We start from the raw sequence: 12,854 nt of genomic DNA on the forward strand, positions 1-12,854 counted from the left end.
TTAAACATGCACCATTCTTAAAGACTATTTTTAAATGTGCATTACCACTACTAACTTTGAAAGGAGTTCAAATCTCTAAATACACACAAGCATCTCCATTTAGAGACTCTGAATATTTATAAAACCAAAACCCATCCTAGTTGTCACTAAAATACATTATAACAAACTCACTGGTGTATCTGGATTATTTTAGCATATTCTTTGCTATATAACTGCAGGCAAAACAATTATCTGAATCTCCTTTCCTTTGTGAAAGGGGTGGGAGAAGCTGGGGTGAGTAACAGACAAAAATTGGGTTAAATTATCTCTAAGATCCTTTGTAGTTCTCTGATCCCTTTCTTTCTCCCTTTGAAACCATCAAGCACAAGACTTTCCAGACTCCTCATCCTTAAATATTAATCATTTTTGTTACTTCTTTAATATTTTCCATTTCTTTCAATAATTCCCTATGTCCTGACAAAATATAGTTTCACCTTTGTAACTTCTATTAACAGCCTAGAATATAACTGTCAAACATCTAAATCAGAATTTCCAAAAGATTCAATCTTTTGTGTACCTATCTATAAGCTTACTGATCCTTCAAGATCTAAGCTCCAGTTTTCCTACCTTATGAAATTCTCCTATACTATTCTTTTTCCATCATATGCCTATGTGAAAGATACTTTTCTGAGTTACTCAAGTACTTACAGTTTTTAATAAATTTAGCTTGATGATGTGGTAAATTATGTTTGCAGCTTACTTTAACTGCCTTGTGTTAAAACAATATATATAAAGCCTTTGAAGGTGAAGAACTGGTTATTTCTTTTGTATCTCCAGAGCAATTACTATAGTCCTGAAGGCAAGGCCGATGCTTAGTAACTAATCTTTGAGATACCACTAAGAATCACAATATTTAAGTTGAAAAGGCCTTTAGGCAAATATAATTTCTATTCTACACACAAGCCCAATGGATCCCAGGAAGTCCAAGTAAAATAATGGGTTAGCCAGGACTAGAATCTCATTCTCCTTTCTCATAGGTCTACATTAGACTTACTCCCTTTAATTATATCCTGCCAGTGAATACAGGCAACTTCCAGGTCATATATCAAAATTTTCTCTTGTTTCATTTCTAAGGTCAGCAAGATCAAGAATATGGTATTAAGACATAAAATTCCATCTTAATTTTAAAGTATCTGGGTGGCCTTTGCGATGTGTTAAGTTTTCTATTCCATGTATATATCAAATGAAACTAAACTATAGGACATTCCCCTCTGAAACAGCAAAATTTAAATCATTCATTTCACAATATCTGAAGGCCTACTGTTAAGAATAGCAACCTGTCTTCCAGACAGTAATTAAACAAACAAAAAAAATCCCTCAGTTTATTTTTTAAATAATTAGCAAAAGACTATTATGGATTAATCAAACCCTTTGGTCAGATTAAAGGGTTTAAATTACTCATATTTTCATAATTTGCCCTTCAATATCCATTATCCCCAACAATGATTATTAGTATGTGTTCTGTTGGACAGTAAGAAAGTACCGCAAAATGAGGAAGAAGATCTTCTCTATCACTCTCTGTAAACGCAGAAATCTCCAATGCCCTGGGACGATGATCCACCACGGCATGACCAGGCACACCTCGACCTCGACCTCGACCCCTGCCTCGGCCATGAGCTGCACCTCGACCTCTTGAGTGAATTCCTCTACCCCGACCAGATGAAAGGATCCCTCGTTTTGCAGCCTTGAAGAGATCAGACACACAAGTTAAACGTCACAATTTCTAACACAGGCCGTGTTACATATATTCTGTGAGAATAGTCCATCTTTTATACAATTTGACATCATATTCAAATACTGGCCTATGAAAGGATCTCATAATTTAAGGTAGGGTTTTAGTTTTTGTTTTTTTTTTTAAAAAAGATTTTATTTATTTATTTGACAGAGAGGCAGAGAGGCAGGTGGAGGAGCGGGGGTAGGCTCCCCTGAGCAGAGAGCCCAACATGGGGCTTGATCCCAGGACCCTGGGATCATGACCCAAGCCGAAGGCAAAGGCTTATTAGCCCACTGAGCCACCCAGGCACCCCTGAGGGTTTTAGTTTTTAAAGTGAAAGCATTTTAGGTAGCCGATGCAATTAGAAAACAAAATAACATGGATTTAAACAACGTTTTGTTTAAATGTGCCTTTTTCTACTAAGTTCCTACTTTCCAAGATATCAGACTGTATCTTAAAAACACCAGCAATTCTTGATTTCCAAATAATACACAATGTTAAAATGTTACTTCAGCAGTTTAATACATACAAAATATACAATAAATTTATTTTTCCACTTAAAACTTCTAAGTAGTGTATTTGTTTGCCTGTTGGACTTCAGTAGGTATAATTATCTCGAATTCATCATTTTAGTCACTTATACTAACATCACTTTATAACCAATGTAGCACAATAACTTATATTCCACCACATTTTTCTATATGGATAGTATACCATTCCTTCACTGCACAAATATTTAACAGTACTTCCTCTATGCAAGTCCTTTCCTTCCTGAAACTCAAATCCTAGAGGGGTAAGAGACCTTTAGCAACCAAGTTACTTAATAGTACTAATGAGAAGTAAAGCAAAGAGTTAAGGAAATGCTTTAAAGACTTGAACAGAACATTAAAGACTGGCAATGAGTAAGATACTAGAACGAAAGCTCCATGAGGATACATACTTGTTTTATTTTCTACTTGATCCCTAGCACTTACAATAGCAGCTGAGAGAGCAGATATTTAATATGTGTTCAGTGAATCAAAGAAGACACAAAGAACAAAAAACGTAAGGGTATGGAGTGGGCTACAGCATGAACAAAGCAATCGAATTTGAAAGAAACATGGTACATCCAAGAATACAGGAAATGCAGTTCAACTGGACTACATGCGATGGAAAAAACAAAGCTAGAGAGACAGGCAGAACCATATCACGAAAAATTTTAAGGACCACAATTAAGGATTTTTAATTTTATCCCAAGAGCCAAGAAAATCAGTTAAAACATTTTAAACACAAAAGCAGAGTGATACCATCAAATCAGTATTTAACATGTTATTCTGGCTAGTTTTAAGAACAGAGTAGAAAAAAGTAAGAACAAGCTGGGAAACCAGTCAGCAGGCTACTAAAATAGCTCCAACAACAAGATGGAAGCTTCGTCTACAGTGGTGGCATCAGAGAGAAGTAAACATATTTTAAGATATATTTGGAGGTAATATGTATAAAACTTGGTAATTAATTGATATGGACAATGAAGAAAAGGGAGGAATCAATGAAGATTCCCAGATTTCTGGTTTGGGTAACTGTGTAGATGGAATTTAGGGGCAAAACAAATTCAATTTTGAACAGGTTGAGTCTGAGGATGTGAAGTATCCAAGCAGAAATGTCAAGTAGGCACCACTGACAAATCTCTTTAAGTATAAATATTTGTTTGTTCATCTCAAGACAGTTCATCTTAACATTTGTTAAAATAATAATCTAAAACCCAAATAATAAATTTCACAGGTCAAGGATTAATGTTCATAATAGAGCAGCATATACAGACATACGCTTTGAGCAACACTATCTCAAAATATTCCCTGAAAGAGGATTCATAACAAATCTGAGCAATACTGAATACTGAATACGTATATTTAGGGATTCACAAACCAAAAACCTCTAAAGAAACCCTATGGTAACAAGCATGTTTAATATAAACTTTTCCAAATTTATTTGGCCTCAAAAGCTTTTTGCACTAATATGTTAACAAAAAAATGGAATTGGTATGGTCAGTGACACACTCTGGGAAATAATACATTATTGCATATTCCAACGGTAACTACAAACTGAAGTCTAGCCATCATACAAGGAAACCAGAAAATGCCATTCAGCATTTAGTTTTATTATGATAGAGAAACAAAGCATGGACTAATAAAGATTACTGGTAGAACCACTATTTACTAAAATTTCTGAGCCAAAATTTTAAAAATAACCTGTTTTTTAAAGTATCACCAACAAACAATGAATTCTGGAACACTGAAATTAAAAAAAATAAATAAAAATTAAAAATAAAATAAAGTGCCACCAACACAGGCAAGTAATCTCTATAATAAAGAAAACACAATTTCTATCTTAACTGAAAGAAATCTATCTTTTTCAAAACCTGTTCCCTTGGCCAGAATACAAAGGCAACCCTATCAAGTTTCCAGAGAATGCAAAATGTATGCAGGTTGTGAGACCATCCTATGTTTCTATGACAGGCAAGACGGAGCCTTAAGACAGCACAGTGGTTTGGCTACTAAATGTTAAGTCTTTAATACCCGGATGCCAGTACTAAATTCAGAATATGTCCTATTAGGAAAAAAATCAAGGTGCTAACAAATTTGGGCAAAAAAAGCATAATTCTCAAATGAGGGCAAAATAATTTAAAATATAAAAAATTTTAATTGTGTCATCAATCATAAATGTACCCAAGGACCAACTGCATTAATGACATTAATGTCTCTGTACTTCAAAATGTAATTCTGATTTTTAAACACTGTTTTGCTAAATGTTACAAATGCTCATTATAATGATCAATTTCATTAAATTTTTCTTATACAATCATATAGCTAAATTAGAAGAAGTTTATTTTCTTTTATAAACATCCACAGCACCATCTATAGGCAAAACTTAAGTAAGCATGCTTTTAATACAGTTCTCCACTAAAGTCTAATCCTTACAGCAACTCAATATAATATGTCTGTATACACACAGAATATCTTTGTAATAACTGAAAAGGCTTTAACAGATCTTGGTCCCAGGGAGAAGGAGAGACTAAAATTAGGAAAAGAACCGAATTCACTAGAAGTGGAAGGACTTAGGTGTAAAGGTAGAACTGCCGCCACCCCTCACTAAATAACAGATTTTCTCTACCAGTTCTGAAAAATTTGCTAATTTCTTCTCTCTTTCCTGTACCAAATCCCAGTATGTATGTCATAGACTACCAACAATTACAATGAGGGGGATATATTTTCAAATTGACCACCATGACTACATCTGCTTCTCTTTGGCATACTATGTAGTTGTGGTGAAACATACTTCCAGCTGTAATTCTGTATACTTTCTCCTAAGTTCAGTGACTTCTTCTCCAGCTTGCATCTTCTTATATAAATCCAATTCTGTATCAAGCAATTCTTTCTGCATCTAGAAAATTGTAATTAATAATTTAAGTGACAAAAATTAATATCCTGCATTTACAAAAAAACTTTTTTTTTTTTTTTTTTTTACAAAGAGCTTTTTATACATTCCCATTTAATCCGTACATTCCTTCTGTATCTCCAGTCCTACCACCCTAGTCCAAGCCATCAATCACTTCTGGTCTACACTACTACAATAGCTTCCTAACTTGTTCCTACTTCCATTCATTTCCCTATAGTTCATTTTCCATACAGAAGCCAGAGTGAGATTTCTATGGGCTGATATGAAGTAATTTTCAGGAAATAACTGTGAAAAGAAAAAAACAAAAACAAAAAACAAGATGTTAATGAGCAATATATAGTATGCTTTTACGTAGGAAAGAATACATACACACATACCAAAAGGGAGAGAAAAATGGGGATAGAGTGGCAGGGATTAAAGGGAAAAGGTATTCTATATATACTTTTTTAATGTAATTTAACTTTCAAAACATGTTTATGTTTTATTCAAAAAATAAAGGCAGCAAGAATGAAATGGAGGGAGATCCAAAATTGACTACGAATAGACACATTTAACTTCATTAACTTGATGGCATAATCACATAAAAGGGGAAAAAAAGTAAGCATAGGCCACAGTTCTGACCCTATACTCTTAGTTGAATATACTGTGAGCTTGTAAAAAATACAAATACATTTTGAATCTTTTACTTAATGGTCGGAAGTGCTATTAGAGCAATTCAGGAACTATGTGGAATGTATTAAATGACTGTGAAAATGAGTACTGTACTGATGTTAGTGGGAAGCAAGCTGTTATTATGGCAACAGGAGATAAAATACGGAATAAGAGGAGGAAAAGAAGCATCCTGTGGTACTGGAGAGAATCAGAAATATCAATATGAGTTCATGACTTTACACATATACGTACATACACACAACACCAAGTATAAATGTTGTGTAACTGGAGATTTTTAAAAATCACTTACTATCACATGAAATTATCTTCCTCACTTATTCACATCCAACAGACTGATGTACTTGAATGTCCCCCCTTTTAATCAATTCAATATAAGGCTGCTGGAATGTTATTGTTTTTTTAAGATTTTACTTATTCATTTCAGAAAGAGAGAGAGAGAACGAACAAGCAGAGGGGTTGAAGGAGAAAGAGAAGCAGACTCCCCACTGAGTAGGGAGCCGGACATGGAACTTGATTCCAGGACCCAGAGATCACAACCTGAGCCAAAGGCAGATGCTTAACCAACTGCGATACCCAGGTGCCTCTGGAATGTTACCTCTGTTTTTAACCTTTTGTACTATGAACTCCTTATAAAATGAAGTTCAAATTCTTCCCTCAAGTACCTGTATCACTCAAGTTATCTTTTAAAGATTATCCATAACTATTCTCCTAATTACTGACTCCAACTGTAATCTAAAGAATTTAAAAAATTAATAGAGACAGGATTTAAAAGAATAATAGAGTTTGCTTATCTATACATATTTACTATTAATTAATGAAGGAGGGAAAAAATGTTAGCATATAATAGTCGGATTTTAAGCAAAAGATATTACCTAAAAGGAAAATAATCTTAAAGCATTTAAATGTTAAATGTTTTTTAGTAAGTGGTATAATGAAGAACAACACGAAGTAAAATACCTGAGTCTTGGTTTTTATACTTTTTGGAAGACAGCGTCCAGGAGAAACAGCTTTGACTTCATCTTTCAATTTGGTAATATTTTTGGTCAAAACCTCTAAAGTTTTCATTATTTCTGCTTTATCTTCAGACTTCATTGATTTGTTTTTCTCCAGTTTTGAAATTAACATCTGCCAAATTTTTTAAAAAGAAAAAATTAAGATACTTATTCCTCATACTATTAACAAAGCAAACACAGCAAAATAAACATAAAAATAAATAACTACTAGTTTTAATTTATATATTTATGGCAAGGCTTACAACTTCTAAGCAGAATAACAGATTTTGGTGGTGCTATCTCAAGTCTTAATCTTGGCACACTTTGTCAAGAGTTTCACGTTATCACTGGTCTCTCAGAATATAAGTTCAAATCACAAACATAAGAAATTCAATCTGACCACCGAAAAGTTGTCAATTTAAAGTAATATCAATAATTTTACTTTCCAATCCTTGTGATTATTACTGGCCCTAAGTATTCCCACTCCAAATGTAGTCTGCAGCCCAGAAAGAACCAGAGGAAGTTTTACGGCTCCCTTCACATAATGAAATCTTAAAAAATTACTTACATTCTTTGTCACAGGGAACAATAACTGGCTAGCCTAAGACTGATATCCCCAACTGATTCCTGATGGACAGGAATCAAAAGATAAACAAGGCAATATGGGGGAGAAGATGCCACATACTACAGGTTTTCTCAGTCAAGCTGGTTTCAGTTTGTGGTGTAAAGTACTATAATTTCTCTTTACCAAGTATATCTAAAATTTAAATTGGAAATTTTAAGTGAAAATGTAAGAAGTTTCTGCCTTTTCAATATTTTGAAATGTCATAACTTTTATTACAAGACATAATCAAAAACTGACACTAATTAAATGTCACAGAGCAACCCCGTACAAAATACTGTAAACCATGCAATTTTACATTTTTCTAGCAGCTACATTAAAAAGATTTTTAAAAACCCAAACCAGTAAAGTTAATACTGTGTTTAACTCAATATATCCAAAATGCTATATTTCAAAAAAATTACTGAAATGTTTTACTTTTTTCCTTCATATTACATCTTTGAAATCTAGTATGCATTTTATATCCACAGAGCACATAACAATTTAGACAAGACTTTTCTCTAGTACTCAAAAGTTGGATGAAGCTACTATCTACCATACTGGACAACACAAAACTAGAGGATTCCAAGCCAATTAAAGAAAGGTACATATTTCAACAGAAAAAAAACCTGAGAAAAAGATTCCAATTCACTATCAGTTGACAAACTACTATGCAGCAACATATCTTGATAAACACTCATTTTCACTTCAAGTTGACGACCTGAGTTCCGTGAAATCACTCCAAACCCCAGTTCACCATTTAATGCTCTTCATCCTCAATACATTAAATCAACTGATATATACCTTATCAGACAAATATTTCAGTTTTACCCTTTCCAATTACATAAAATATATTTCTTAGGATTAGCTATATAGTGTCAAATTAAATTTACTTAAAATTAAAAGAACATAAATATATTTTGCCAAATCTAATATTTTACCTTCTGTGTTTCAATGTGCTTTTCTAAAATTTCTTGTTTCCTTTTCCTTACATCTTGCTGAAGTTTCAGTGCCTCCTAGTGAAAGAGACCAAGAATATCATTAGAATATTTACTGTATATTTTTCCGATAAACAGATATTCCAGAGGAAAGAAATGGTTGTAGATGCAACAGTTTGGCAACAAATAAAGTTTACAAGTTAAATACATATGTAAGTTTCAAGAGAATCCTTCAACCCCAAATTAATACCTATTATTACACTATGAAAAACAGAAGTTCAGTGGCAGCCAACATACACTTTTCTTTTAGTTCTGTTTTGTGATAAGTCTTGAAAAAACATATACATGCAGAAAAGCTTTCCCACATGCACATTTTGGACACTATTATCTGTACTTACCTGTTTTTTTTTCTGTGCTTCATTATTATCAACTGCAGAGGTGGAAACAAGTAAGGTTTTCTGCGCAGCCTTCAAAGCAGCTGGATTATATACTGTTTTAGTTAGGCCAGTAGATGTAGACAACACCTACCGATACAAATTTAATTTATTAAAAAATGTATTAAGCATTCATGATACCTGTCTTTTCTATAAAACCCAATTTTAAAACACTTTTGTCAAAAATCAGTACACTGAAATAAATGTATTATTTAAATAATTGTAACATTATTAATTAAACCACATTTCGTGATTTGAAAGGGTATGACTGAGGCATAAACTATAAAATAAAAAAACTAAACAGTATATATCTATAGAAAAAAACATACAAAAACTGGAAATCAAGAAAAAGACACTGCAATTACTTCACCACTGAGAAAATATTAGTTGCTAAAAACATTTACTTAGTATCCCTAGTGACTAGAACAAACACTGTACACAAGAGCATGACACAGGAGGAAACTGGATACTGTCCCTCAATTTAACATGATCGTTCACGATTTATAGTTCTGAAATTAACCTTTGTTAAGAACTTAAGAAACTGCTTTCTTTCTCCATTCCTTTTGATGCATTGATCCCTCTGTTTTAAGTGACCTTATTCCCTTAAACCTAGCTCAAGTTCGGCACCAAATGGTCAAGACCTCCACAAACCCCTAATTATTTATTTCTTCTACCCAGATCCTTCCATGAAATTTTATTCCTATTCCTATTCAAACACCTAACTAAAATGACCAAATGATATATTAATTTATGTGTCTGTCTATTCAGTAAAACCACCAAAACCACGTCTTTCTCCTCTTTGTGCTTCTTCTAGTACCTAAACCTTGTTACCAACTAATTATGACACTCTGGGTAACTTCAAGCACCTTCAAGCACCTTCTTTGGGCCTCAGTTTGTTCATCTATAAAATGAAAATGTTTAAATTAATGGCATCTAATGTCCTTACAAACTCAAAAATTCATTCCATGAGGGCACAGCTTTTTTTTTGCTTCATTCACCACTCTATCTTCAGTGCCTATAACAGTGCCAGGGCATGTAGTAAACACTCAATGAATAGTTTTGCACCTAAATTAAACTGAAATGATGATAAACTGAAGTGTACAATCTATTCATGAAAATAAAAGTGTATAGGCTACCTTTTTCATTCTTCAAAAGCAGGAAGCTGTAGGTTCCAGAGTGTGGTCAGTTACCAGTTTTTAAGAAAGGAGTCTAGAGATCCCTTAAGAGTAATCTATGAATGTTATAAAAACTAAACATGGAATCATATGTGTGAACGATGTAACTTTCCAGAGGAAAAAAAACACAGTTTCCAAAGTGTTAAGGGAGTTCCCTTCTTAAAATTAGGTTAAAAGAATTACAAAAACAGATTATCAGTGAGAAAAAGCCTGACCTTTTAGCTACTAAAATATAAACATCTGGGTCTATCAGAGAAGTACCAGACACTATTTTCTAGTGTGCTTTCATGAAGTTAGATTAGTAAACATCACAAAGATTAGACAACTCATCACTAGTCTAAGTATTCAAGAATGTTTTAGCCTCCAGGTAACATAAAAACCAAGAATACTATTAATTATACTGGTTCCACACAATAAAACTGACGTTTAAAAATAAAGGTTCTTTATAATACTTGAGGTGTATCAAATCTGACTGATAATTTTCTTCAATAACAAAAAATAATACTCAGATATCACTAAAAATAATGAAATGGTTGCCTTCGGTAATATATGGAGTAGATACAGATTTACTTTGCAGTCTAACTTCAGTCACCATTCTCTGTAATATCAGAAAAAAAATTTCTTCTATGCTACCCTACCATACCATGTGATGCTAAACTGCACGATCATACAAGGATGACATTATAACTTTATAGAGAAACACAAGATAATGTGCTAAAGACAGTCTGAGTGTCTCATAAACTGTTTCCTTCATGAGCGTGCCATAAAAAGTTGAAAAGTTGTGACCAAAAAGATTTTTATACTCAAATAAGTTGGAAATAATACAAACCTACTTTCTAGTTTCAAGATGCATTTTACCATAAAAGCTGTGAGAAGGCCTGAACTAAAGAAACCCATGTAACTTGTTTAATCTGGCATTTCTCCAATTTCAGTGAGAAGGGAACACTCCTTTTCAAAGTATACTTGTTAACATCTGATATCAGACTAAGAAATACTAGTTCGAAGTGAATAAAACTGTATGACAAAAATGAGAAGACTCCGTTACTCCTAAAAGCATCCCACCTCCTTGTTTTATCCAGGAACCGCCTTCTATTCTCTCTACACAGAACATTAGCTGGCACATTTCACTGAGTTCAAGACATCACTAGGAAACACATTATCACAATGTACCCCTACTAAAGACAAATATGTTGCCAATTATAACCGCAAACAGATAAGATGTAGCTTAATTCAGAGGTGTTGAAAGGTGAAAATAAAATGTCTTATAAACAATGAACTATATGATCACAAAAACTGCTCACTATTTGAATCTATTTGGTTCTAGAGTTTATAGACAGTAAGAGTATGAATAGCAAGGGATATCTGTATTTTCAAAAGACAAAGATGGAGTTGTGATAAAAGAGAAGAAAATCTGTTAAGAACGAAACCAGTGGAAGGACATGACAAATCCAAAAGAACAGAAGGTGCTACAACTTCTAAGAACAAAGTCAAAGCACAGGTGGTGGCTTTTCAAACAATCACACCTTCTCTTTTTTCCAAATGGGTTTCTGCCTGCGCTGTATTTTTTTTATATATTGACCTTACTGCATTCACCTATTAATTCCAAAGGTTGGTGAATTCCTTTGGATTTTTCACATATATGATGTCATCTGCGAGTAAATACAGTTTTGTTTCTTCTTTTGCCATCTTTTCACCATTTATTTCACTTTCTTGCCTTACTACACTGATCAGGCTCTACACTTAAAAAAGTGATGATTTCTAGAAGAAATCTTGTTCCTGATCTCAAGAAGAAAATCATTCAATATTCCACTATTTGGTATTTTAGCTATAGAGGTTTTATGAAGATAAAGTTTATCAAATTAAGGAAGTTTCTATTCTTATTTTGTATGCTGTTTATTGTGACTAAGTAATAAATTTCATCATATGCTTTTTCTACTGAAATAATCATAGGAGGTTCTTCCTACTCTTCTCCCCCTTATTCTGTTAATGTGGTAAATTAAGTGGATTTTCAAATGTTAACTCAATCTTGCATTTCTGGAATAAATTCTACCTGGCCAGCACGTATTTTCTTTCTTATTATCACTGAGAACCTGCTAATATTTAGCTTAGGATTTTTAGGTATACATTCATGAGCTATTGCTTATAATTTTCCCTTATTGTAATATACTTGTTAGGTTTGGTGTCAAAGGTTTGTTGAATTCAAAAAGTGAGCTGAAAAGTATCATATATGCTTTGTTATTAAAATGTACCTCAAAATGTTGAAAATAGAACTGCCCTATGACCCAGCAATTGCACTATTGGGTATTTACCCTAAAGATACAAATGTAGTAATCCAAAGGGACACATGCACCCGAATGTTTATAGCAGCAATGTCCACAATAGCCAAACTATGGAAAGAACCTAGATGTCCATCAACAGATGAATGGATCAAGAAGATGTGGTATATATACACAATGGAATACTATGCAGCCATCAAAAGAAATGAAATCTTGCCATTTGCAACAACATGGATGGAACTAGAGCGTATCATGCTTAGCGAAATAAGTCAAGCAGAGAAAGACAACTATCATATGATCTCCCTGATATGAGGAAGTGGTGATGCAACATGAAGGCTTAAGTGGGTAGAAGAAGAATGGGTGAAACAAGATGGGATTGGGAGGGAGACAAACCATAAGTGACTCTTGATCTCACAGAACAAACTGAGGGTTGCCGGGGGGAGGGGGTTTGGGAGAGGGGGGTGGGATTATGGACATTGGGGAGGGTATGTGATTTGGTGTGTGCTGTGAAGTGTGTAGACCTGGTGATTCGCGGACCTGTACCCCTGGGGATAAAAATATATGTTTATAAAAAATAAAAA

At 33.6% G+C, this 12,854-nt stretch overlaps 1 protein-coding gene across 16 annotated transcripts in view; it reads right to left on the minus strand.

Moving 5' to 3' along the window:
* The window catches only part of RBM26 (RNA binding motif protein 26), an 87,169-nt gene that overhangs the window by 19,651 nt on the left and 54,664 nt on the right, over positions 1 to 12,854 (minus strand). For all 16 annotated transcript variants that reach the window (XM_059377991.1, XM_059377990.1, XM_059377985.1 and 13 more), the window contains 5 exons: positions 8,787 to 8,912; positions 8,392 to 8,466; positions 6,815 to 6,982; positions 5,066 to 5,170; positions 1,523 to 1,723 (listed from right to left, as the gene is read on the minus strand). In XM_059377991.1, coding sequence (XP_059233974.1) covers positions 1,523 to 1,723; positions 5,066 to 5,170; positions 6,815 to 6,982; positions 8,392 to 8,466; positions 8,787 to 8,912 — 675 coding nt within the window. The remainder of the gene's footprint in view (positions 1 to 1,522; positions 1,724 to 5,065; positions 5,171 to 6,814; positions 6,983 to 8,391; positions 8,467 to 8,786; positions 8,913 to 12,854) is intronic.

The sequence above is a fragment of the Mustela nigripes genome, chromosome 15 (assembly GCF_022355385.1).
Source record: "Mustela nigripes isolate SB6536 chromosome 15, MUSNIG.SB6536, whole genome shotgun sequence".
NCBI classification, from domain to species: Eukaryota; Metazoa; Chordata; class Mammalia; order Carnivora; family Mustelidae; genus Mustela; species Mustela nigripes.